Source organism: Electrophorus electricus, chromosome 4 (assembly GCF_013358815.1).
Source record: "Electrophorus electricus isolate fEleEle1 chromosome 4, fEleEle1.pri, whole genome shotgun sequence".
Classification (NCBI taxonomy): Eukaryota; Metazoa; Chordata; class Actinopteri; order Gymnotiformes; family Gymnotidae; genus Electrophorus; species Electrophorus electricus.
The window spans coordinates 20,415,729-20,443,657 of NC_049538.1; the positions used below are offsets into that span (position 1 = coordinate 20,415,729).

General features: G+C 42.1%; 1 protein-coding gene across 2 annotated transcripts in view; it reads left to right on the forward strand.

The window, feature by feature from the left end:
* The window catches only part of insyn1 (inhibitory synaptic factor 1), a 39,339-nt gene extending 14,947 nt beyond the window's left edge, over nucleotides 1-24,392 (forward strand). For both annotated transcript variants that reach the window (XM_027008017.2, XM_027008018.2), the window contains exon 2: nucleotides 23,003-24,392. In XM_027008017.2, the coding sequence (XP_026863818.2) occupies nucleotides 23,003-23,809 (807 nt within the window). In that variant the 3' untranslated portion in view covers nucleotides 23,810-24,392. The remainder of the gene's footprint in view (nucleotides 1-23,002) is intronic.
* The last annotated feature ends 3,537 nt before the right edge of the window (nucleotides 24,393-27,929 follow it).

A 27,929-nucleotide genomic window follows, 5' to 3' on the forward strand; every position in this document is an offset into this window, starting at 1 on the left:
TAGTCTTGTGCTATTTTAACACGAGAACCAGATGTATAAACTCAATGCGGCCTTCCATTACATTACCAGAGATGTTTCAAGATGCATAAATCCACAAAGAAAATTGTATTTTTGCAGGGAATTTCAATGAAATCCAAAGTAGGCTACTAATAAACATAATTGAAAAATGAATCGAATTATTACATAACATACATTATAAACCTACATTATAAACGTTCATTGGTTTCGCGGCTATGCCTGGCATTGTCGGGAGTTGAAATCACAGGACACATGGCCTTTGGAAAAAGTTCGTCCCTAAGGTTGGCCAATAAGTAGTGAGTATTAGGAAAAGGTTGCACTGCCATAAGAAGTGTTAGAGAGAACAGAGCTGCGTGTTGCAGCTAGTATTTACACACTGCAATAAAAGCCAGAAAGACAGCCCAGTTGCCATAAGTAGTTTGCTTTGCAAGTCAACTGGTCGTGAACCCTCAACAACCAACTGTAAAATGGTCAAGGCCACTTTAGCCTTAAGATGGTGACCACAGCACCTAAAAAAAGCTTGGCAGGCATAAAATGGTGGTGATTTGAAATCTTTTAAAATAGCTTCAATGTCTGCCTTTTTTATCCATTAACATTCCACGCTGTGATTCCCTCCACCTCCTCCACCTGATTTGTTTATGATACTTTTTATGTGAAAAAATTCACAAGCATACGTAGACAGAACATATTCAACATATTCAACAGAGAAGAGAAAGCATAATATCTGTAAGAATTCTGTAACATTATGCTATTAAACAGGAAAAGAGATAGCTAAGCACATTTTAAAAAGGACAAGCCAAAGATTCTCTTGCCAGGGCTTTATGAGTAAAAATCTATCAGAAGTGCTTCCTGTCTCAGGATAACTGGCAGAAAGCTGAAGTAGATGATATGAAGCTGTTCTTAGAGCAGCTTAGTGAGACAGAAGGACCAAGGGTGACTAGTAGAATGCCAAAGTGGATGATATGAAGCTGATTTCAGAACAGCCTAAAAAAAACCAAAGAATGACTGGTAAAAGACTGACAAATGATTAACTGATTTCGGAACAGCTTAAAAAATTGTTACTGTTATCCCCATAAGTTTCAAAAGCAGTGAGCTACTGTCTTTCATCCTGTACATGTGACTTCCATGATCAGGGACACTGTATTTCGCGGGCACTGTGACTGTGCTCCAGTTTAACCGCACACCTCTGATATAATTTAAATAGACTGACTATGCCCCAGATTGTGGTGTGTATTTGCACACATGCATATTGGCATGTTGGTTTCAGAGAAACTATTTGTGTGAATGTGTGTGTGTGTGTGTGTGTGTGTGTGTGTGTGTGTGTGTGTGTGTGTGTGTGTGTGTGTGTGTGTGTGTGCCCCATAGATGATGAGAGCTGTACATTTCAGAGGAGTTTGGTGGGATGTGTTTATGTGCATGTGTGTGCATGTGTATGTGTGTGTGTGTGTGTGTGTGTGTGTGTGTGTTTGTAAGAGATAGAACATCTGGTTGTGCAGGCTCTTGACTGAGGCACACTCTGTGTGAGGCAGACAAATAATCACAGAATAAGAGGACTTACTATCGCAGGTCACCTCACACAGTCCAGGCAGAGTGTGGGGCCTCTTTTACATCTTTTACTGCTCATTCTCTCCGTACAGCCATGCTATGATTGGCTCCTCACTGCTTCTAGCCACTCCCCTATTCTAGCCAAATTACTGCAGTTTCACATTTGGTTTCAAGCTTTGCATCAAGAGATCACAACCCAAGCTGTTCATGTCCAGTGCAGAGCTGAGATATGTGGGTGGCATATGAAACATTTATTGCTTGTACATGGACACATGAATGAGTGAGGCCGGTGTCATGCTGCATTTATTAAATTTATATGAAGCCTTGAGTGTGTTGTTCAGAATTCAATAAAGGCAAACACTGTCTGTAGTGTTCCAGGCCCAAAGGGATATATTTTATTAAAAATGTAAAGCTTTATATAGAGCATATAGGGCCTGGAATAATGATTAGAAGACAATCGGTATACAGATTTGCCATATGAATATGAACTTAATATGAAGCAATTAAATGCAGAAGATATGAAACATGTCTTGCTTCAAGAAATCTATTATTAATGCTGAAAGCTTGCAAGCAATTTAGTAATTTTTTGATCATCCCTCATGACACCACAGCAATGTACCTACAGTACACTTGACCAAACGTGAGCACAAACACGATTCTTTCCAAATATTAGCTACAGTTGTTGGACTGAGCTTTCTGTTCCATTTTTATGTTTCGAACCTTTGTTGCTAATCCATATAAACATTTAGAAATTAAATGAATGTCAGAAAACAGCATTTGGTTAGTCCTTGTACCTTTCAAGTCCTTGTACCTTTCATTAGTGGGTATTCATGGCATGTCTTTGAACCTGACAAACACTGTCAATCAGTGTTAAGACCAGCTTCTTTTTATGCATTAGCCAACAAAGCATGCTGAGTAATATACAGTGCTAATAAGACAGATATTGTAGTTGTTGAAATACAAGAACAAAGCTAGGATTATGGTCATATATTTTTCACAGAGGGATATTTGTTGAATTTTTGAAGTGGCGTTTTATGGATTGCGAATGTATGAGTTTGGCCAAGCAGTTCGATTCAGTGAAATCCACAGGATCTGTACATTTACTTGTAGATGTTTGAAAGGTACTGCAGCATCGACTCAGATATGATTTTATATCCATATATATATATATATATATATATATATATATGTGTATAAACCCAGGAAGACCACTGAAAGCTGTATGTGGTCCAACCAATCCTGAAATCCTGGCTGATGTTTGGATGGCCATGACAGGCCCCTCTGCATGTCTGTATTACTGTAGTCTATACTGAGAACCCTGGGGCCTGGGACCCGGCATAAGAGGGCAGTCTGCAGTCCGTGTTCTACTCCGCGACGACTTCGTGCTGCTGGACTTGTTTTCGCTGGCTATATTTAGAGTGGCCTGCTCGTGTGCAGATAGAATACTAATAAGTGCACAGTAAAAGCCCGAGCTAGGGTTCAGCATGAGAGGCAGACTCCTGCATGGTTAAGCTCAAGTGCGCATGCAAGCATATACACACATGTATGCACACGTACACACACAATGCATATTTGGTGCTAGAACTTCTAATGATGTTAATTTTTGCATGCAAAATTCGTAAATATGGATGAGAAACTTAAACGGGCATGGCTACACGATGCCATTATATTCCTTTAATTTTGGATATGGATGAAAGGATGTTCATGAAAGTATGACGAGACAATGGAGATGTGTGTTTGAACAAAGCTGTGCATCATGTAGATGGTCTGGGAAGGGTTACAGTAAAGATAACACGACTCACATCATGTACAGATTCAGCCAACCTCAGCTGTTCATTTCCTGTATCAGTCTTATCACCCCCATCCCACCCCTTCCTCCTCTCTTTGTTTTGGGATTTTTCTGCTTGCTCTTTCTCTCTGTTTCCTTTCTCTTATGTATTGCACCCTTCTTCGCAATTTCTGCTTCACTTTTTGTATTTTTCCTTCTAGTTGTCTCCTTTGCCTTCCAATCTACTCTCTCTCTCTTTCTGTGTGTGTGAGTGCATCTCTGTCTGTCTCTCTCTCTCTCTAAAGGAACACTGCAGCAGATGCCAAAAGACAGCATTAGGCAGAGAACTAAATATGAATGCATCTGCATAACTGATACTGTATCCAGGCAGTCTTCAGAACTGAGACACTGATTATGGAAAACAGGGTGAACGGAGACATCACTTCAAAATCATTAATAATGTCAAACATTATTTCAAAATCAAAGAATTTACAATTCCAAAAATCTGTGTAAAGAAAAAAATTTTTTTAAGACATATATAACATGATTTTAAAAACAGAGTTTTTTTAAAATTTGTGTAATTGAAACAAATTTTTATAAATCATTTTTATTATATTAAAATGTAATTATACTATAAGCTCATGACCTTGACATATGCTTTGAGCTTGCTTGAGCATATGACCTCTGTGGAAAGCTATCAGAGTGGATGATGTTACTGGTGCAGTTATAGTATAGAAGTGGCTAAGGATTAAGGTCTATAAATTTTGCGTGATGCACCCATCCCCCAGTATTGAGTGGGGCAGTGAACTGGATGAACAGTGGCCAGGTACAGAGGCGAACTCTGCCACACATCCAGAGAACGATAGTAAGAGGGAAATGGCAGGCAAGATGGATGGGTAGTGGAGTGCCTCATACCCGCCAGAGGGACCTGGACACTGCTAGGAGAGATTATTAAAATAATGATCATATACATTGCCTGGCCAAAAAAAGGTCACACAATCTAATATTTCATTGGACCACCTTTAGCTTTGATTACGGCACGCATTTGCTGCGCCACCATTTCCACAAGCTTCTGCAATGTCACAACATTTATTTCTGTCCAGAGTTGAATGAATTTTTCCCCAAGATCTTGTACTGATGATGGGAGATTTGGACCATTGCGCAGTCTTCTTCAGCACATCCCAAAGATTCTCAATGGGGTTCAGGTCTGGACTCTGTGGTGCCCAATCCATGTGTGAAAATGATGTCTCGTGCTCCCTGATCCACTCTTTCACAATTAGAGCCCGATGAATCCTGGCATTGTCATTTTGGAATATGCCCGCGCCGTTCAGGGAAGATAAAAATCAATTGATGGAATAACCTGGTCGTTCAGTATATTCAGGTAGTCAGCTGATCTCATTCTTTGGGCACATAACATTGCTGAACCCAGACCTGACCAACTGCAGAAACCCCAGATCATAGCACTGCCCCCACAGGTTTGTACGGTAGGCACTAGGCATGATGGGTGCATCACTTCAGCCGCCTCCCTTGTGCCCTGATGCACCCATCACTCTGGAACAGGGTAAATCTGGACTCATCAGACCACATGACTCTTCCAGTGCTGCAGAGTCCAATCTTTATGCTCCCTAGCAAATTGAAGCCATTTTTGCTGGTTAGCCTCACTGACAAGTGGTTTTCTTAAGGCTACACAGCTGTTTAGTCCCAATCCCTTGAGTTCCCTTTGCATTGTGCATGTGGGAATGCTCTTACTTTCACTAATAAACACATCCCTGAGTTCTCCTGTTGTTTTTCTACGATTTGATTTCAGCACACGTTTAAGTGATCGCCGATCATGATCATTTAAGATTTTTTTCTGACCAAATTCCTTCCTCGAAGATGATGTTTCCTCACTGTCCTTCCACTTTTTAATAATGTGTTGGACAGTTCTTAAGACGATTTTAGTAGTTTCAGCAATCTCCTTAGATGTTTTCTCTGCTTGATGCATGCCAATAATTTGACCCTTCTGAAACAGATTAACATCTTTTCCACAACGACAGGATGTGTCTTCAACATGGTTGTTTAACAAATGAGAAGCTACTCACTGTATCAGTTGCCAGCTGAAACATAATCACCCATGCAGTAATTATCCAATGGGAGGCTCTTACCTATTTGCTTAGTTAAATCCAGGTGGTGACCTTTTTTTTTGGCCAGGCAGTGTATAAATAAATAACCTTTTCTTGCAGACATTGATGCTACTGTGGCCCTCTTGAGTCTTAGATCCTACAGATGAACCCTTTTAATAAACACACACACACACACACACACACACACACACACACACACACACACACACACACACACACACATATAGATGGAGGTAGTAATTAGTATGCTTTGAAGGTGTTTTTGTGCATTTTATTGTATTTGCTGGTGTTCTTCTGAGCATTCATAAACTGAAAGCCAACTGTGTCCTTGGCATCCTGCAACTGTAGTGATAATAAGGCCAAAACAGGTGAAAGCCCAAATAGTTATTCTCCACTGCTGAAGGTGAGGAGAATCTTATCACATATAGAAAAATGTGATCCATTTAAGAGACATGGCTACCAAGACACAAAAGTACAAAGGTGGATACTAGGTGCATTATTTTCAGACAGCAACAGCTCTGTGCGTCTTAAGCTGTGTAACAATGTAGTGTGGGCATGGATCCAGGACTCCTGTTGGAACCAGGTGCCAGGCATGAGTTTGGCTTGAGTTTCACACATGCTGTTTAGAGCATTTTTTCACTGGATCAAATCCTCCAGAAAAAAAGATCAAACAGGTATATGTGAAGGCATCTGAAGGGAGAAGAAGAAGAAAAGGTATAGTCAAAGACAAACTAACATCAAAGAGAGCAAGAAAGATAGTAAGAGAGAAAGACTGCTGGTGAAGGTGAAGCAAAGATGAAGAAAATAGACAGAATGAAAATGATATTGAAGGATGACCAGAATAAAGAGAAATCTAGAAATAAAACTGGCATAAGAGACAGCTGGAAGGACAAAGAATTTTACAAAATTGTGTGTGTGTGTGTGTGTGTGTGTGTGTGTGTGTGTGTGTGTGTGTGTGTGTGTGTGAAAGAGAAAGAGAGAGAGAGAGAGAGAGATAGCAAGAGATTCAGATGGGGGAATGAGTCAGGGAATAAGAATGAGAGAAAGGGAGTGTTTAGGTGCTTCATCATCTCGAGTGACATGCACAGCGGTCACACAGTGTGTATTTTTATGCGCGTGTGTGTGCATGCATGTGTGTGAGTGTGTGTGTGCGTGTGTGCAACACCAGTAACAGTGCCAGTGGTCACCTCACCGTCTGGACAAGACCCATTCATTCCCCAACATCTGGCCTATATCCAGCATCACGCTCCCAGCCCCCAATACATCTTCCTGGATTTAACTCAGCTCATGTTGCGCCCATATGAATTGTGATTGCGGACGAGGTCTTGTACTTCTTTGTGTGTGCGGGGCTCCATCATGTTCCTGGGTGTGCAGTGGGAGGCCCCTCGCGTCTTTAGCAGCCACGCTCGGCCGTATGGATGTTAGTTGCCCCAGGTTGGCTACTCTCCAGACTCCTTTATTGCCAACATCTGGCATCTCAACATCTCATTTTTTTCTAGCCTCGGGTCTGGAGGGTCCAACCATGTGCCTCTCCACAGCAACCCTGCTTACACTGCTTGGACTTGGCTCCACCTAGTCTGGGGAGATGGAGAAGAAATGTGCCTCCGTATTGTGGAAAACCTGTTCTTTCAAATTATAATACATAATTCATTTAAAACATTTGCTAATTTGCATATATAAAATTAACTTACAGATTCGTTCACATCAGGAGTACTTCTGAGGCAATATACCAGCATGCTGTAACCACCTGTCATTGCTCATAATAAGAACTTGTAATTGAGGCCAAAGTGGTCTAGAAGGATTTGGCATAGTTTTGCGACACTCACGGTGCTCCCAGGTCACCTGAACAGAATTTCGGTTCACACCACGGCCCCCTGCAGAGTATGCCCCTTTCTGTTGGCCTGTTACTTAAGCATGCTTGCTGCACCTCTTACTACTCATAGGCAATATGAGATCTCCAGGGTTTTGAGCCACTACAGCATTCATTAATTTTCGATTGCCTGCATGCACGTAATTTACACTTACCAAGCAATAAAGGCAACTATATTTCCACTTTAGTCATTTCATGACTTCACTCTAGATCACACTGTTTTAAAGTAGATAATTAGGCTCACCAATCAGTTGATCAGCAAACTCAAAGCTGTCTGGTAAACCCGTCCTTTCTCCAAGGAGCTTGCGTTTGTTTGTTTGTTTGTTTGTTTGTTTGTTTGTTTGTTTGTTTAGGGGGCAGGTGGGCTTCTTTTAAATTTCCATTTCTATTAAGAACAGAAGTGTGCTCCAGATGAATAAGAGAGAAGCAGATTATTAATGGGGGAAAAAGGAAAGTGTTTCAACCTTGGAACTTCAGAGAAAAAAAAAGGCTCTCATTAAAAGTCTTGAAATACCACGCGAATACACAATTGGAAAACATGAAATGAAATGCCTTCTGGGATGCCTTGTCAAACCATAGCTTTATGAATTATGTCATTTTTAATCTATGTTCCCTCATTCCACTCCAGCTCCCTGGAATCTTGCCTGTTGTATGGAAGCCATGTATCCGTGCACAATACAACAAAAGCAGTTTCTCTGTCACCTGGTGTGAGGAATTGGATGGGAATACTCCTAACTCCTGAACACCCAATAATCACCTGGGATTTACCATGTGGGCTTGTATTAAATTAATTGTGCATACCAAAGGGAGGGTAAAAAGAATAACTCACAGAAATGGATTTCACCTTGCTACTGTGTTATTGCTCGAAAATATGCAATGTCATATGAACTCTAGTCATCCACTCTTGTCTGAATTAATACTAGAAGATGGAGCAGTGATATATGTAGTACGGGTGGATGCAGCCTGTCAGGCATGTTTAAATATTACAAGCTTTCCTTGAGGGTAGTGAAATTGTTCACTGTGTTGGAGGAATTACATGATTCAAAGGGAAGAAGATAATGAAAAAGCCAGAGTGCTGGCCCACAGTGTTGGGTTTGTGTGTGTGTCCTGTCATTATTCATAGTACTCAGGAATATTAGATACTGTGCTTGGAGCAAGTTCACAGCCTAACACACCTGTGAGTGTCGAGGAAAGTCTCTCTCAAATGCAATCTGTCTCAAATGCAGGCCACGCAAATGCTCTTTGCTCTCAAATTCTTCACATATACACTCAAGCAAAAGGATGGAAATATGTGCTTTAGCACTTTGTGACCTGTTATTTTGATCACTAATTTTCAAACTAACCAACTACGCAAAACTTTTGACAGAATTTGACATATGTTGATCTTTGATGACATGGTGACTTTTGATCATATGTTGTTGACTTTTGATGACATCATACCACTTTGTAATATTAGCAATATTGATTTTACCACCATGAACCGTGCAAGCAATTATAGCATCATGGGACATCTTGATGAATTGGTCTTGGGAAGCTCACCAGCCTTTTTGTTTCTGTATTGTCTGTTATTTGCTGTTGTGATGAAGGGCTTTCTCTCAGGATGACACTTATCCCTGTGTACATGCTAGCTGTTAAGCTGATATGGGCTGAATTAAGCCTGCCTGAGTCTCAGGCTGCAGAGGGATGCTAGTGCCTGTAGCGTTGACCCCCATCAGCCGTTCGAGGGTAGCGACCTCCCAGCTGGGCTGCATTTGCTGGGAGGCCCGCACACATAGACAGAGTTGGGTTCAGCACTCATTGTGTGTGAATGAGTTTCAACTATGACCTCAGGACTCGCTGTAGAGAGATGCCACAATATGCACATTAAAGGACAACACACACACACACACACAGACCTGCATGCACATACACACACCACAAACACACACACACACACACACACACACACACACACACATCAGATAGAGCCTGAAACACATACACAGTTTGTTGGCACTGTAAATGCACGCTGTGCATGAGCGCTCTTCACCTTTGATCTCTTTTCTCTCTACATCGTGTTTGATAGTGAAAAACACTCAGTAGATCTACAAACACATTCACTCACACACACAGACACACACACACACACACAGGGATGCAATGCACACAGACGCACAGGCACACAGGCACAGACATAGAGGCTTAGAAGAGGACTTGATACTGGCACTTGCTCCAGCGAGCTAAGACGTCAGCAGCACAGAGACCATAATGAGAATAAGGACAGTGTCACCACACAGAGGATGGCGTGAAAAATGAAATAACATGCAGTGGAGAAGGGAACAAGACGCACAAGGAGAAAGAGAGAGTAAGAGAGAGAAAAAGAGAGAGAGAGACAGAGAGAGAGAGAGAGAGAGAGAGAGAGAGAGAGAGGGAGACAGAGAGAGTGTGTCGACAGTAAGCCTGTAAATCCATTGGGTTTTTTCAGACACAGAAGTAGAATAGAAGTGACAACGGCTTCAGGGGCCAGAGCACCACGGACAGAATACCAGAGCAGGGAGAGAGGTAGAGAAAGCAAGAAACAGAGGGATACAGGGTGAGACAGAGAGAGAGAAAGAGAGAGAGGAAAAACAGAGAAAGATATACAGAGAGAGAGAGAGCGCGAGAGAGAGCAAGAACTGGAGAAATAAATAAAGAATGTGTCATGCCGTGGGAGGAGGAGCCATGCAGGCTAAAACTGTCAGGAGTGTGCTGCTGTCTGCAGATTAGAATCGGGAGCTATTTAAAGAAGACCAACAGCCCACACATACGCACATGCACACACACACAGCATGTCCAGTGCAGAAAATACACACGCGTGCATAGCCACACAGGCGTGCAAACCTCCCCCCATCTCCCTACACATGCAGACTTATATACAGTTCTTTATGACAGGTCACAGGAGATATTCCCATTTTACATCTCTGCGCTAGTCATTTTGCATGCACAAGTTCAGTTCAGGTCCTCGTTTACTCCATATATCTAGGCGATTCTGCATATGTTCCAGTTGCTCTCAGCGTGGGGTTCTCTGGCGATTGCACACATGCATCTGTGCATAATAAGACACATTAGGCTGACATGAACAACCCAGCACTGCCACATGATGGCTATATATGCATTTGGTTTTTCGAATCAAAGCAGCATAGTGCCTCTGAGTCTGCACTGTCTGCAAGTGGGCGAGCCCCTTGTCCTAAGCTAGGCTGATTAGAAAGAATACAGTGGGACAGCTCTTGATCTATTCAGGCTTTTTCTTCCTTTTTTCTTAATGTCACTCTTGGCTCCAACCGGTCTTGCAGCGATCCCTCATGATGTCACCATCACCCTCACACAGAGGCGCACAAGATGGAGGCAGTGCTGTGAAGCTGCTACCCCACGGGGCAACTCAGCCATAGGGCCGTGCTTACGCATGCCATCCCCCACCGTCTCTCCCCCCTCTACCGTCATCTCGCCCTCTCCTCCTGCCTAAAGCCACTCTAATCTTCAGCTGGTCACTTCTCTTTCCCTCATCTTTTACACTCATCTTTTTCTGTGTCTGTTCACTCTCTGTATCTCTCCTTTCCTTTCTCTACCCTGTCTTTTTCTTCAGTTGCCCTCTCTCTCTCTCTCTCTCTCTCTCTCTCTCTCTCTGTCTCTTTCTCTCCCCCTCTCGCTTTCTCCTCAGGTGCCCCAGAGGACAAATCACTCTCTGAACATGCTTCCTCTCTCTTCACCTCCTCCTCTTCCTCCTTTCAGCTCAGCCAAGAGCTCAGCCCAGTCCGCTCCTCCCCTTCGGGTCCCCTGATCCTCACTTATCACCCTCTCTCCATCCCTTTTCCCCCTCAGTTTTGCCTCCACTGGTGCTGGGGCCGTGGTCACAGCTTCTGCTCCGGTCCAGTCCTTTCACCGGTCACTTTCTGCCAGTTCTGTGCAGTGCTAATAACAGCAACTATCTACCCACTTGTTCTGACTATGGTGCTGCCAGCTTGCCTGGGAAGATAAATGTGCATTATATGCAGCAATAGAGTATATGCATACTGTTCTTTCACCCCAAGGTGTTGCAACAGCATGGTACAATGTCAGATTTTTACTCCCAAACCTTTGAAGTGAGAGGGAGAGAGGGAGAGAGAGAGAGAGAGAGAGAGAGAGAGAGAGAGAGAGAGAGAGAATTATGTTTATTTTTGCTGTTTGCTTGCTTTTGGCTCTCTATTCCTTAACTCAGTTCATTTGTAACTCTTGTATCTGATAATTCAAATATGCTGATATGCAAATGTTCTGGTGTCACAGACAAATTTTCAGGTCCTGATAATGAACTGCAGGGAAGTGCTTCTGGGTACAGATCTCAGGTCATTTTACCTTAACTGTGCCATACTACTGTACAGTCAGTGTATGACAAGTCTTGGTACAGTATGAAAAGTGCATGGATAACACAGCAGCATGTGCATGTGATTCATGTTGAATCAATCAATTAGTCAATCAATCAGTGCAAGGCGATGCAAACATTTTGTCCAATAATCTCATTGCTTTAGTTGTTTACTGCGCAGTAAGTTTTTTTTTTTTTTTTTTTGGAAGTTTATCAAAGTCATTTCAGAAGCAGCCAAGGAAACCTAACAAATCTGCTTCCAAAATGCAAGGTATGCACCTTTATTGTTTTCTATTTTTAACAACTATTCTTTATTTTAACGTTTTTTTGGGGTTTTTTTACTTTTAAATCAGTATTCTTCAGGTTTTTCTTTTTGTTCTTTGGCATACCAGCCACAAGTCACTTGTGCCAGCTTACATAAATCATCTTAAGCAGAGAGTTTTCCCTGAAGAAAACCCTTAAGGGGTGCCTGAAGTTAAGATTCTCCTTAAGTATTTTATTTCCTTAAGTTTGTCAAGACTCCTTATGTGTAGACCTACTTGTACCTTTAAAATCTGCTAGGCTGGAAGAGGAGATTTATGCACAGTGCAGTACCACACTGGACAATAATAGAGCATTAAGTTGATTGTACAGTCTTGTGTGTAGAGACTAAGTCTCTACAGTGTGTAGAGAATTAGTGTTGTCTTCCATTAATTACCTGTTACTCATGTCACTGAGGAGAAGGATGTGTTGGTTTAGAAATGCAAGGTTCAGTCATGTTCACCTGTTCTTATGAGCTATACGAATGTTGAATTAGATTGGGGTGTTATTTGAAAAAAACAACAACAATTTAGCCTTTGAAGTCATGTCCCATTTATGTCTCAATTATTAAACTGGCTGTCCAGCTTGTCTATATTACAATTTGGTAGTCACAACTGCTGTGTGTATACTGTATTTTAGCATGTAGCTTAATGAAAGAAACAGTTGGGATGTCGAAGTGTTTCAGCTAATTCAGAAGGATAGAAATTGTTTAATTTTCTTAAGTGCGGAAAATTTAACCTAAAAGGGATTATTTTAAGCAAATTCATTATTTCAGGTCTTTCCACATTCTGTTTTGAAAATGAGGTTTAGTTACCATGGTTACCATTGTAAACAACTAGGAGAAATTTTGCTCTGATAAATTTGTTAAAAGAAGACCCATCACCTCAAAAGGTGAAACATGTGATTTCAAAAAATGTTTTGTTAAGAAACAAGTTGGCAGTATGAAGTCACATTATGCGTTAAAAGGAAAATAATGCTCTGAATAAGCATTTGGTTTTTTTTTTCTTGTAAGATTTTCACTGTCTGTCATTGTCATTAATAATATAAACTGAACACTGAATATGCACAGCTGCATGATCACTTTTATTTAGTTACAGAAAAGACGATCTTAGGACAGACATGTAAACTGATAGATGGTGCTGTCACGGACATAGAAAGTGCAGAGTGGGAAGCAAATGTGATTTTACAACTGAATAGTTGAATGAAATGAGCAAAAATGAACCCGAACATAAAAGTGCATCAACAGGAACAAAGGAAAGCCAATGTAACAAGAGCAATGACTGACAATGGTCATGCAAACAAAAAGGGTTTTTAAAGGAACAAACATAATAACATAGGAATGCATCAGCGCAGCAAATGAGGCAACAAGCACCACCTGAGTGGGGTGTGGTGATAAATCAAAACAAAGACCATGTGCAAATAAAAACCAAAACAGCATGACACCATGCCACACACTACTCAGGGCACAACAGACATAGTGGCCACTTCCTTGGTGGGGTCCCCTCTCGATGACTAGAATGGAGATGGGAAGACAACACCCAATTCGTTCTACGGTGCCCCCTCTCAGGTGACTGGCCATAGGGATGCAGAAACACCACTCTATCCCATTGATGTAGCCTCTGCTGGGCTCTCTTTGTCGATGGCCATAGAGACATCACCCCGTTTTGTCACTAGAGTGAAAAAAATCACCTTCTAATGTCAGCAGGGAAACGTCACCCTTGTATGTCAAAAGAGGCCCCTTTCATAGATTGGATGTAGAAACAAAGCCTTGCTACATCGACGGTGCAATGCCACCATGAACACGTCTGCAAACGCAAAGCACAACAGGTGAAATGCCCCTGGGCGACCCACCGGACCAACCTGCCCATGTAGCAATCAGGTATGAACCTGTCAGCACCTTCTAAGCAGAGTCCATGGGCTTACCAGCCCCCCAAAAAAGATTCCAGTGGGGAACCCCCTCCACGGAGCCCAGGGGGTGCCAGAATCCACAGCCTTAGGTCATCATCCAGGGCAGGATGTTGAATGCATTGGCTGAGGCTTTTCTCTCTCAGATGGAAATGATGTCATGGCCTCCCCACTGCTTCACATGAGAAAGATGGAACAGGACTCGCTGGCATGCGTAGGTAGTGATAGCACCATCGCTGCCATCCCTGGCATGGAAAGGTAGTGGTACCGCCGTCCATGCCCAGCTCTAGGGCACTAGGCCTCCTGGGTGAGATCCAGGGCTTCCTTCTTGCCCATACGGAGAGTTCCATGGCGAAACAAGTCCCAGGCGAACTCAGAGAAGCACCATCCCACATAAGCCAACCAAACAAGGCCTGTGGAAGGAGAGAAGAAATAGTAAGCAGGTGAAAGTGGGAAAAAGAAGAAAGTAAAACAAAATGAAGACAGCTGCTTCTTAAAATGGTCAGCCATTCTATCATTCTATCACAGATGTACAGGAAAAAAGGAGAAAGCTAAACTGTCTCTAACTAAAAAGTTTAATGAATGAAAACAAAGCCAAACATTAAAGTGCACTAACGATAACAAAAGAAAGCCAACATAACAGGAGCAATGACCAATAATGGTCATGACAACAAATATAATAACATAAAAATACACCGGTGGTGCAGCAAATGAGGCAACACACACCACCTGAGTGTGGTGTGGTGATAAATTAAAACAAAGACCATGTGCAACTTAAACAGTAAACAAACAAATGCCACACGCAAAATCACTGCCATATGACATTGTGACAGGTGTGTTTCCTTGTGTATGTGCTTTGTGTCAGCAAATAAATTGATTCCATTAGTATCAACAATGATTAAAAATATGAATGACAAATATGTTTTCCCTTTCACCTGCTTGCTATTAACTTACATAATCTAGTGGGGCTAAGTATCTGAGACCTAAGTGCTATAATTCCCTTAGTGTCCAAGTTGAATTTTACCCAAAATTGAAAGGCTTTTAGAGGTCCCCTCTAAAGATTTCTACTTGAACATTATACCATTGAATGATAATTAGACCTCCAGGTCTCTGGAAGGGGGAGAATATGACTGCAGATGACATCCTTTCAGTGAATCTGTGCTACACTGACATAGACACAGAAACCATATATTGGTAATGGTTTTATTTCACTATAGGTAAAGCAGTGTTAGTGAACATCTGAAAGAATGCCATCTGCCATCATCTGGAGACATTTGATCACACGGTTTCAAATGAACTTTTGACTCTGGTTGTTTATGTCAGAGTCACTGCTTGGAAAAGATCACGGCTTTGTTGCTATCTATTCATCTAAATCCCCCATGGAGGAGTCAAGGAACACAGGCTCAGTTTCAAATAGTCACCTCCCCAGGTTCGGAAAGACATCAGGCACTCAGATGGGGTCTTGGGGGACTGCAGGTTGTCTCATGACGAGTTTGTAATCAGGCTGCCCAGAAGCACCTTCTGCTTCCTCGCAGCTATTTAACCCCATGTTACCTGAGCCACTTGGGGTGGCTGATATATATATATATATATATATATATATATATATATATTACACCTACATAATATGGAACATTTTTAATGTAGATAGTGTAGATTTAATGTAGATAATATAGATAGCTAGACAGATAGATAGCTAGATAGATAGATAGATAGATAGATAGATAGATAGATAGATAGATAGATAGATAGATAGATAGATAGATAGATAGATAGATAGATAGATAGATAGATAGATAGATAGATAGATAGATAGATAGATAGATAGGGCGACATATGGAAAGTATTTGGAGAAAGGAAAAGTAAGAGAGACATATCATGACAGGTGTGGTCACTCTTTGAGGCAGGCCATCCAGCAAACTGTCACAGGTGGAGATGGTAAGAATTCAGACATGCCAGCAAATTGTTTTGAAAGGGAGAGGCAAAAGAACTGCGATACAATTCTCTTCACTCCCCTGGTATGGAATTTTCTGACTCTGGTGAAACCCTAAACTGCTTTGTGTGCGAACACCAGCAAAACATCATTTTTGGATCATGTTCCCTTGAGGGAATGACTAACACAGAGCTCTTGCTTATCCCAAGTGCCAAATCCTCATAGCTCAGAGAGAGCTCAAGTCTGCTCAAGTATTTGTAAAATGTCTTGTGAATAATGATATATATATATATATATATATATATATATATATATATATATATATATATAGAGAGAGAGAGAGAGAGAGAGAGAGAGAGAGAGAGAGAGACAGAGAGAGAGAGAGAGAGAGAGAGAGAGAGAGAGAGAGAGAGAATAATAGAATGATCAGTTATCGTGGCATCAGTCAAGTAATGCTGAATAAGCCATCAAAAATATAAATGTCCTCAGACTCAGACTGGCTCTTTTATACCAAGATCTGGATTTATATTTTCATGGTTAAATAATTCAAGGTTTCACACAGCCCCTGTTATACCACCCAATGCCCTATGGTTTCATATGACACCCTGTTTTACCTCAGAATGCCCCATGGTTTCATATGGCCCTGGTTATACACACAGATCTTGCTCCAGGTAACAGTCAGTGAGTCACTGACTGTAAACTGTTTATAACCATATGCATGTTTTAATGGATGCTCAGGCCCTGGCTTGAAACACACAGCACTGAAAGAACGAGGAAATAGAAATGGATTTGGAGCAGCTATGCCCCACAGAACATCCAAGCAGCTCTGAGAATGTAAAAATAAATTGCATAAATTGTTTCTCTTTCACTCTCTCTCTCTCTCCCTCTTCCTGGCTTCAGGATTTCTACTTTGGTTTGGTCGAGCTACATTTGTTGAGTAGTGATATGTGGAACCAAAAACGGCACAGTAAAACTGTATGGGAAATGGGAGCCACTGAAACTGCACTCTAGGTCAGAGGAACAGAAGATGCCCTACATTGGAGGGAGAGGTGGATGTCTCAGCAATGTGTCTGCACTCATAATTTTACATTAAGGCCCTGTTTTAAAGAAAACTAACAAAAATACAAAGATGTACAAGAAGTCTTGCGATCTCGTGGTCAGTGACCCACAAAACTCAAGGCAGATGTTTCATTCACAATTTCAATCAAATGACCTACTACAGTGTTTCTACCTCTCCTTTCCTGTTGACAAACATGTGTTGAGTGTACAGACATAATGCATAAACCTTAGAATAAACTTGTTCTGCTTTACATTATTCAGCAGTTTGGATTTTTGAATAGGTTACTTGAGCATAATGACATTTTTTTTTTGCAGCACAGCAAGCCTTTTTCCCTTTTGAAATGTGGCCTCAATCTATGTACACTGTTTGTAGATTATTGCAAAAGGAGAATGTGTGTTTGTTTGTTTTTTATATTTCTTTGTGTTGTTTTTTTTTTCCTTAACAGTCACATTGCTGTAATAGCAACTAATTTAGATAAAAAATCATCATTTGAAGTCCCTCTTCTGATGGTATTTAGTTCCTGTACTCTCTGTAATTTTCCAGTACCAGGCGATCTTGCATGAAATGCAGCCATCAAAGGTTTGAAAGCTAAGCGTTTACCTCCAGAAGATCAGACGCAGACCTAGCCCATGCTTCTAATCCCATGCTCTCTGCCATGAGCAAAATATTAGGTGGTCTGAGCAGACAGCTGCAGTAAAGATAATTGTTCAAAAGGACAGGTGCGTAAGATAAATGCCAATAGAATGACACAGCTGCAATTATTTTTTTCAACCAAAGGCTATGGGCACTAATAAAGCATATGCAGAACCATACCAGTTATTGCAGTATTCAATTCTAAGATATGGAGTGAAACAGCTGTAGGTGTAGTTATTTAAACCTTTAAACTCCAAGGACCCAGTTGGGTAGGTCTTATTCTTTACTGCTCTAACTATATAACTTTCCTATTTGTTTCAATGTAGTTACTGAATAATTCATAGCAATTACTGAATAATATGCTTTAACATAAATAACTAAATAATAAGATGGAGATTTTATAGGAACCTGTTTCTGTTCATACACTAATTCATCTTAACTGTCTCTTTCTCACTTTCTTTCACTCTCTTAACCTACTTTCCTCTCGTACTCTTCCTCACTGAGCAATACTATAAAGGTTTTAAAAGCTGATGAATGTGTCAGGGGAGAGGAAATGCACGTGACTTAATTAGTGACGATAAGCTCTTATTAAGTCGTTCCTTACATACTTCCTCATCTTACCAATTAAACTGTCAGCCACAGACTCTGGGCAGGCGATTTCAGCATTGTAATATATAAATTACGCTCCTTAAGCCATCATTATGGGCCTAAATAAACTCCTACTGTTTTTTTGTTGTTTTTTTTTTGTTTTGTTTTTTTGCAATGACTTGAAAAAGACATTTTCAAAATTGGTGGTTATTAAAGACACATTGCAGCTCAAGCCCATATTCAAACCCGGTAGTGGATGCACACACCTGTGCCTGAGCTGTGGGAGGAGCAGCCTGCGTGAGCTTGTTCCCTCTCTCTCCTCCACAGCTCTGTGACTCAGGGGCCAGGAATGCCCTCCTACACACACCACTGCACTGCTTAGCTGCTGAAAGAAGCACACGATGACTGAATCATTTACATGCTGCTGGTGTCGAGGCCCTAAGAAACACCTGAGTTCTGTGCATGGAGGTTGGGGATTTATCACGTGGTGTGAAAGCCGCGGGTTGGCAAAACATGAAAAAGAAAATGAGATTTTAGGGGCACGTCACATAGCATGTTCAACGCCTGACACTGAATTAATCGCAGCATGGCCTTGACCTGCACAGGCACTGATTCTTCACCTGCACATGCATGAGATGTGATTATATCCAACCGATCGTAAATAGAGGTGCCGATGGCTTATTCTTGATGAGCTGTGCGACCTTTGACACTGTTAGCTCCAGGCTCCTGCATAGCTTACTTGTGGTTATGCACACGAAGTGTTATGTAAAAGGATTTTAAACCCGGGCCACTGGATGCATCACGCTCCTGCTCTGCGCCACCAGTAATAGGCCGCGAACCCACGCACAGAAATAGCCGAGCCCATATCTAAAGATAGCCTCACCCATATCTGTAACTGTGGCCCACATAATTCGGAGTGCAGTGGTGCTCGCTAAGTTTTGAAATCGCTGCTCTTTGCCAGTCGAGGTCAGGCAGGACAGGGGTGGAAAAACCTGTCTCAACAGGCGATTAAGAAGCAGCGTGAACTGTGGAACACTGAATGAAGGGGCCCATGGTCCCGCCAGCTCTGCCCCGGCCCCACATGCACCTCAGCCCCACATGTACCACACCTGTGCCCCACGTGCACCCCATGGCTGTTCTCAGGCTGATTTGGATTTGCCACTTGCGGAGTGTGCTGCTGTGATGCTTGTGAGACTGAGGCCTCATCTTAAGGGGGCTATGCAACTAATGAATGAATGACTGAATGAATGAGTGAATACATGATTTGATATTCCCATGTACAACAGGATAATTAGCTGCTAATGGGTGGCGGGAGCACTTCAAAGACCCAATTTTTCCCCCTGCAAAATGCTAGTCACACATCGAACCAATCAGGTCTGCCTGACCTAGATTGGACTCTGACACACACACTAGGAGTGCCACCCACCAAACCTCTGGGTTCTGCAGTCTCACATGCATGCATATACAAACATACACGTAGACACACACACACATGCGCGCGCACACACACCCACACACACACACACACACACACACACACACACTCTTACATTGAGTACGCCCTTCAAAACTTATCAAAGATTGATTGAAAAGCACACACAAACACATGGTTTACAGAAGGAGTGTCCGTAATCAACTGGAGATCTACTCCACATTTTGCTCTGGCAGAAACGGAGTATCCCTGCAGCTCGGCAAAATATGGAGCACGATGAATTCCCCTCAGCAGGACATCATAAACAACACAGAGGCAGAGTTAACAGATCGCTTTGCTCAGGCCCAGTGAAAAAGAGAGAGAAAATGGGTGAAGCAAGCCGCAGAAACCTCTAAGAGGACAACAGGGAGGCACCATGAGTTAACGGCATGTTTGTCTGGAGGCAGCATGCAGCAGGGACAGATACAGTGATAATGCGTAGCTTCTAATTGTCATGCACAGACTGTGTCTGTGGACATGCAGTCTAATAAGTGCACCTAGCCTTACCGGTCACATTTGAGGCAGGTTTTTCGTGCTGGAGACATCATGCCAGAGATGAGATGTTATATAAAAAAATCAGTGACTTTATTTGATGAACTTTTTCCTTTTCCTTGTCTATTGGGAAAATTTGTTTTTGAAGATGTCTCTCTGAGAAATGCAAAATGCAATCAACCAATAGGGCTTATTTACTTTAAACATTATGATTAACTGTGACCAAAACAGGCCAAATTATAATACAAGCCTGAGAAAATACAAAATAAATAAAATTGCATAAAATAAATGTGGCAGCAAAACTCAAACGCTCTTTATCTTTTCTGCAAGAGAGCTTTTCCTCCAGAAAGTGATAACTCAAGATCATCACTGCAGAGGAAAACAAAACTCCCCTCATTTAACATCTGTTTAAATAATACCAGAGTGATAGTTCTATGAAGTAAACACTGTGTCTCTGTCAACCGGGCGTCCAAACATATATTCGCAGATTTATTGGTTCCACATTCTAAGCCCTCCCACCACCCCGCCAAAAATAAAAAATAAAGCATGCTACTATTCTAACCAACCTGATGTCAGCGTGTCAGACCAGCAAACACTTTCAAGGGGAGAGTAGTAGACAAACAGCCCTTGTGTAGAACAATGTCAAAACAAGACAAAAATAAGCCAGGCTAGAGAAATGCAAACGTGAATGTGACACCCCATATGGGGAGTGCACAAGTGTGGGCCGTGGTTGGAAGGCCACCAGCAGGTTATGTTCACGGATCACTGCCGTCAGATGCCATTCTGCGGTAGCTGTGGCCTGTGTGTCAACTGTCACTCTTAGTTACACCGGCATGACTGTGGCGGCCGACATGCACCAGTGCACCGGAAAGAGGCTCGCGCCGCTTTGACCCCCGATCAGCCCGCCCAGGCGTCGTGTCAGCCTCCAGGGGTCACCGCGAGACTACCCAATACCATGTCAAGGAGTGTAGGGCTCATGGGAGGAAAAATATTCAGGACTATGCACATACACACACACACACACTGATGACTATGTTAATGTTTTGTTATGTATCTCTACTAGTGAATAAATTCCACTGTGCCTCTAGAATTCTTAACTTTCGGTCACGGTTTTACCCTAGTCGGTAACTCAGCCATTAGTACTCCCTTTCCAGCTCCATGCATAGCTTATGTGTGCGCTTCTTCTTAAGCCTGGAGCCATGTAATTTAGCTCTGGTGAGACAAACAGTATCTGAGAGCCAGGAGGAGGAGAAGGCTTTTTCTGCCTTGAATAATCCAGCTGCAATCTCCGCCATTTTGGGGGACGAGGCCGACAAGTGGATGTGATTTTGACTCTATAGGCTGTAATTACCGTTGCAGGCCCTCATTGTGCTCTTTCCATTTAAAACACAGTGTGTCCCTCCACTAATGACTTGTTCCTGATGTGTTCATTCATCCTTTGCGCTTAGGCAATCTGTTTACCCAATAATTTACTCCGTAGCCCACTCACTCGCTCCACATCTCGAAGAAAGGGCTCAGGGATTACTGCTTATTGTGTCTCTGTCAAACCCATCTGTGACCTAGAAAGCTCCCGCGGCCCCTTTAAACTCGTCCTGTTATCTAGCTAAATTGCCAGTGGAGTAGCGGGCGGTGCGGATGGCATGCGCAAGAGGGCAGGGGCGACGTAAACTCGTTTGAAGTTTTTTTTTTTTTTTTTAACCCTGCACAAGATCTTGGTCCGGTCGCAGCACAGGTACACTCGTAACGATACAGACGGTGTCTATGCTTCCATGGACACTACTGGCAGAATTAGTTGCAATCTATTTTAGGGGACGTCGTCGACAAAAAACGTGATTGTCGTCTCACGCTTGATTTTGCGCCGTTTGAAGAGATTATGTGAATGCTGCTGAATGGAGCGTTATCTTGAGTGACAGTTCAGTTGTTCCTGGTAAAATGTGTTGCAGTGGTAATTAGTATTGAAAATACAATGGATCACAATGGACCAGATAAGGATAAAATTAGGTCACTCTCATGATTGACAAAGAAAGGATAGTGAAATGTCTTAGCGCATTAGCCTTAGCGAGGCTTAGCGCAGAAAACAAATGTGCAAAAACACAGTGCATAAATTAAATTCTGACTTAAGGATGAGTAATTTAGTAAATAAACCCACGGTATGTCATTAGCCCTTAGGATAGCCATTCATCTCGCAGCATCAGCGCATCGGTGAGGTTTCTACACTTTCCATCGCTTCCAGTCTGCTGTAATTCAGAATGCCTGCTACCCGGTTGCTGCGTTTTGACTGCTCGGACGCCACACTCACACCAACCCTCCATACGCTGTCAAAAGGAAAAACAAAATCCGTTATGCTCTGTGTAAAACAATAAAGACTGGTTAGTCACCTGTTGAATCAGTCCGCATATTATGACCCCCGCCCCCATCTCTGGGGCTCCTAATTCCCTTTTCACCTTATTGTGAACGATGAAAGATTTACGATTTTAATCCCCATGCTAGCAGCACTTTTTATGATTCCTGTCCCCACAGTGTTCCATAAGCAGAGTATTATACAAGCTAAAAAAATCACCATGTTACACAAGGCACAGTGTGCTGTAAACATGCTGTAAACTTTATTTCTATATTTTAAGATAACATAGCTGCCTATAACAAACATGTAGCTAAAATAGACATACTTTCTAGTGTGGAGAAAACTGAATTTATACATTTTGAATTAACCAGTTCTACAGTCATGTGTGGTATATAATAAGATGCTAGTGGGAGAAAACTGAATTTACAGATTTTTAATTAACCAGTTTTACAGTTATGCATAATAAGATGCTACCAAATGAACAAAATAAGAAAAAAAAAAATGCCTGGGATACCTTGAACCTTTTGTAACTTCAGCCATCTTTCAACCTCTCTCTCACTCACACGCTCTCTCTCTCTATATCTCTGTGTCATTCTCCCAGGTGGTGGGTCAGATTGACAAGCTCACGTCAGATTTTGACTTTGATCTGGAGCCAGACGACTGGACAGTGGCGACCGCAAGCAGCACATCCAGCAGCGAGCGTGGCCTGGGCGAGGCCTTCCGGCTGGACTTCCTCAGCCACGAGGTGCTCTCTGACAGCTGGGACTTCTGCAGCTACCTGGAGGCCTCAGGCAGCACCGGCCACAAGGCACCCCGCGATGACGACCTGGAAGAGGAGCCAGAGAGGTCGGCCACGCCCACACCAACGCCCACCACAGCCAGCGTGTACTCGCAGATGAACGGTGGTCTCCCCATCCCCAACGGACCCTTGATTGTCACGCCGGACTCGTCTAGTGAGGAGGCATCGAGTTCCACGCACAGCCAGAAGACCTCCCGCACCTCCGGGACCCGAGAGAGGGTGCGATTCAGCGACAAGATTCTGTACCATGCGTTGTGCTGTGACGACGACGAGGACGAGGGCGAGGACGAGGAGGGCAAAGGGGATTGCGGACCACCAGACACGGACAGCGAGCCCAGCCCGCAGGCCTACTCACCCGTCCCCCCACTTTCCTCTTCATCCTCCGAGCACTCGCCTGCTCTCCACATCTGCCGGGAAACATCATCGGCGGGACCGTCGCCCATTAAGATGGCCATGCTGGGGCCTCACACACTACCCAGGAAGGGTCTCCTTAACCCGGGCTGCAGGAAAAAACTGCTCCGAAACAGCAGTACGCAGACAGTGTCGGACAAGAGCACTCAGACTGTATTGCCGTATGTCTCGGCCAAACAGAAAACCAAGGACCACTGAGAATACACTCACACTTACCCTGAACACAAAAAAGAAAGAAACACCCGAGGGAATACTAAAATGACTGTGTGCTATTTAATATTAAATACATAGATAATAGATTAAAACAAAAATTAATAAATGAATTACTAAATAAATAAATTATATATGGGAAATTTGTCAGACTAAAGTCATTCTATAGCTCAGGGATCAAAAGCACTGATAAGCCTCCTCTAGCTCCAGATCATGAGAGGTGCACAACATTGGTAAACCCAGGTGATATATTTATTATGAGTGTTTACATATTCATGTGTTCCTACCTGCTTAGAGTACATACCTTAACATGGTACACATTCTTCAGTATTCCTGTGTTAAATTGTAGTCTAACAAACAATCTCTGTGTCACATACATTACAGCATCTACACAAAATGAACATATCCCCAAGGGTCCATATATCCATGATCAAGCCTACAGAGGGAACTAAGTTAACCTCAGCTTGACTTCCAATTGGTTTATTAAGCCATTTCAAATTCAAATCCTTTCATCTGCTGCTGTGACTGAAGCAGGGTGGGTGTAGCGGGATCCAGAGAAAAAATTGCATTTTCGAGCGCCTGCTCTCCACTCTGACATTTACTCTCCCTCCCTTACCTCTCCCCTCTCTGCAGAGTAGGGCAAGTTTGTAGGGGGTGACGACTTGAATCTAGGAGCAGAAAGCTGAGATGCAAAAGGTTATGTCTCTCCATTCTCAGGCCCAGTGGGGACTTGTGCACTCAATAGTACTGTGTTTTATTCACAGGGATGATGCCAATAGCATCTAATCAATAGTGGCGGTTCAGGGCCTCCGTGGGTGGGCTTTCTGCTCTGTGTGCATCTACATCCCCCTCAACCAGCCCACCCCTTGCTTGGAGGTTCTTTAACAAAACCAACTTCTCTGTCAGAATGCTTGGTATTTAATCTACGGGGGGAAAAACGATTCCGAGGTGAGGGGTGGGGGAGAAGGAGAATGAGAGAAAAAAACGGAGTGTAAATGAAGGGTAAAGTAGCCCAATAAAGGAATATCTGAAGACAGATTGGCAATTACCCTCACCGAACGTGATCATTTACTTCCCAATCACATACAGTTGAATCTTGTCCCAGGGGCAGGGGGAAGGCCACTGCGGTAGATTTCTACAATGATCCATTCTACAAACTTGCGTCCAAGGGCTTTTAAATGCACACCTTTAACCATTGGGGCTTATGTGTAAACAGCATAATGAGTATATAAAAAATTGCTGAATCATAGAATCTGACAAAAGTAAATATAAGTCTGATGTGTAATATAACATGCACTTTAAATATACAATTTTCTTAGCAGAGGACAGACTCCTTAATAAAGAAACAAAACAATCAGAGAAATAAATACTTAATAAGCAAGTACACACAAAAAATAAATAAATGCAGTTGAAAGAAGAGCCAAGAGAGCCAAGAGAACCATTGTACAGGGGCACTGATGACATCAGCATTATGACGACAAAAAAAAAACAAAAAACAAAAGCCAACCTTGTTAACAAGATCACAATGAAAGAAATGATGGCAATCTTCAGCAAAAATGTCTGTGGAAGCCTTAGTAAACATAGGCCAGCTGCCACAGAAGTAGACATTCTACTTACACTTCCATTTGTCTTGTGTGTTTAATGTTGGAAAGGTTCCACGCAAGGATTCATTGAATTACAATCGGAGGATCACACCCTGCTGTTCTGAATGCCATTTCCTCAGTTAGATTAAGGACCAACAGGTCAGCAGACACATTAACATAAATAAACAAAGCCCTTGCCAAAACTGGTGCACAGAAAACCCATCAGTCACATCAAATGCAAACAAAGGCCAGATTCTAAAAGCCAAGCTTCCACTATGTCTTTACACCCTACCACTATTAATGTACAACAGCTGCACAGAGGACCCCCCCACCACCACCACCATTGTAGGAAACAGCCATATGTCTGTGTCTTCTTTGATGAATGGATGAGTGGGATGTCCCATGTTTGGTGAACATATGAATGGGTTATCACATTTTGACAGACTATGTGTAAAATTTTAACCAGCAAACAGCACATAAATGACTATGTGCTGCTCTGTTCTCAATGATCTAATTGACCTTGCCTGAAAACATCTAGAAGCATGACCAACTGGCTTTAATGAATTTACTGTACATATCAAAGATCCCAATGGCGAATTAACACCTAATGTTTAACTAACCTTCTATGGCTTATATATGTTCAGCTGGTGTTATATAGACACTGCAGGCCAGGTGCAAATTCAACACTCTTTTTCTTTCATTTGTTCATCTTCTTTTTTCTATTTTTTGCTGTGTACCCATTTCACTTGCCCGTGTGATGTCATTCTGTCTAGTGCAAACACGTCCAGTGAAGAATTAGGGGGGTTATTTTGCCAATTAAACCATATAATGAAGTGGTATTTGCTCTTACAAACTTATTGAGTGGTGCAATCCAAGAGACAGAAAGTAATAAGCCTTCCCTTTGAGAGGCTGGCAGCAGGCTGCAGAACATTCATAAGTAGCAGGAGACAGATGAGACAGCATTTCAGACTTTAGATTCCAGTGCCTCCAGGCTATTATTACTATGTAGGCAAACAGAACTGGACAGTATTTCATTATAACTTCTCTCATCATTGGTGGAATATGTATTTTCCCATTTAAGTAGGAGAGAGCTCTCTACTGTTTACCCCTGCTGTTTGGTGGAATATCAATAATTATTTTGGGCAAAACAGAGATTCTTTTAAAACCTAATTCTCATCCCTTTAAATATTAGCAAGGGATGTTTAATATGCAGATCCAGAGTACAGTAGAATACTCTGTAGATTATGACACTGTGTACCTCTGTGGAGATTATGATGCTTTAAGAACAAAGATGTGTTGAGATGAAAAGAGATGAAGACCACCGATTTTGCTTCAGTGTTGCTAAAACTGAATTAACAGAACATTATTATAAAATATTACAAAAAATAGTAAAAGGTAATTAAATAAACCCTTGCCTACTGTTACTGGTATGATATAATATTCATGCACTTGTAGTGTTTTAAGTAAAGTTCACATTTAAATTTCACCATGTACCTGTCCCCTGTACATCCAGAGCTATGGCAGTCACTGACATGCAGTAATTGGACAGTGACACCATTTTAATTGCTTTGCTCCTGTACTCCAACACATTGATTCTGAAATGAAACAATTACTATAAGGTCAAAGTACAGAATGTTAGCTTTTATTCATAGGAATTTCCATGTACAAAAAGGGCTATTCTTATGCTTCATCCTATATAGATGTGCCCTCAAATTAATGCAGACTCTGCCCTTTGACCTCACAGTCATTGCTTCATGTTGGAGGCACTATCCTAGAGCTGAAAAACCTCTTTTGCTGTTGAGTTACTTAAAGATGACAGTGTGTGCTTGGGAGTTAATGCAACCTTTGCCATCAGCATGCAAAATGAGGTGGCACATGTCATGTGGACATTAAGGGTCACTCCTCCACTGAGTTGTAGAAAATGGATGACAGGTGCATGTATTTTGCTCAGCGATCAGGGATCCAGGAAGCAGAGAGCTCAATACAGTCTCGCTGATTACTATGGATTGACTCACCTGCCATCACTGCTAAAACCTGATTTGTTTCATCTCTGTCATTTAGGTTCTGCTGCATCCAGAACAAACTTATTTCTCTTATTTTTCAGTCCCTCATTTTTCCTTGCTAGAACACTCAGTACAACTGTCTGAGGTAAGTATGCCTCCATGTTATATTCAAGTGAATCAGGTGGCCTTCTGAGTTTAGGAAGCTGTGTGCTGGCATACATTTCAGAATCAAGACATAAAGACATAAATTATATATTCTGAACCACCTCACCCCACAATAGCAAAGACATCTCTGAGGTGGCACTGATGTAGTGTAAATGAAATGGTGAATTGGAGCTCGCATAGAATGCTTCCATTGTTCAAGTAATCAGCATGTTCCTTATTTTGTTGTATATTTGGAACAACAGGAGAAATTTAGTTTGGAGCAATAAAAGAGCATTTCACATCCACACTGGCAAAAAAAGAAGGAAGAAAGACGCACGGTAAATGGGGAAAAATGAGGTTTATAAAGAGATAATAGCC